Source organism: Eimeria tenella, genomic scaffold (genome assembly GCF_000499545.2).
Source record: "Eimeria tenella Houghton genomic scaffold, Eth_scaff2941, whole genome shotgun sequence".
NCBI lineage: Eukaryota > Apicomplexa > Conoidasida > Eucoccidiorida > Eimeriidae > Eimeria > Eimeria tenella.
In genome coordinates, this window is record NW_013542817.1 from 1 (window position 1) to 585 (window position 585).

Genomic DNA, 585 nt, shown 5'->3' on the forward strand with positions numbered 1-585 from the left:
CTGCTTTCTTCGTCAGTAAACAAGTTGCTGCCCTCCCCTGCTGCTGCTGCTGCGGCTGCTTCTGCCTGCAGCTCCAGCAGCCACCGCTGAAAGTCTATGAGGCCCCCCGCCAAAGCTGCGCTGCGGAAAGAGAAACCTTGTTTGTGTCTCTTTTGTTTTTGCTGCTCATCTCGTTTGTGTCGCTGCTGCTCTGCTTCCAAGTCCTGAGGCAGCAGCAGCAGCAGCAGCAGCAAAGCGGACACAGCAGCAGCACAAGCAAACAGACGCCCCGACGCATCTCGCTTGCTGCTGCAGCAAACAAGGGCAGCAGCCACGGACGCGCAGCAGCAGAAGCAGCATCAGAAGCAGGAGTGTCAGCAGCAGCATTAGTGGCAGCAGCAAGATCGGCGACAGTCGAAGCAGCAGCCACGCCTCTAGCAGCAGCAGCAAAAGCAGCCGTAGCTCCAGCGGCTGCACCTTCGTGGTACCACAGCGACAGCAGCAGCAGCAACGGCAACAGCAGCAGCGAGAACAGCACATTGCTGCGGCAGCAGCAGCAACAATAGCTGCACGGCCAGCAAAGCACGGGCAGCAGCATCTGCTGCC

General features: G+C 59.5%; 1 protein-coding gene across 1 annotated transcript in view; it reads right to left on the bottom strand.

Annotated features, from left to right (window-relative positions):
• Window positions 1-94: 94 nt before the first annotated feature.
• The window catches only part of ETH_00041660 (uncharacterized protein), a gene marked incomplete at both ends in the record, with an annotated part of 2,939 nt that continues 2,448 nt past the window's right edge, over window positions 95-585 (bottom strand). Inside the window, one exon of the mRNA XM_013375653.1 lies at window positions 95-190. Coding sequence (XP_013231107.1) covers window positions 95-190 — 96 coding nt within the window. The remainder of the gene's footprint in view (window positions 191-585) is intronic.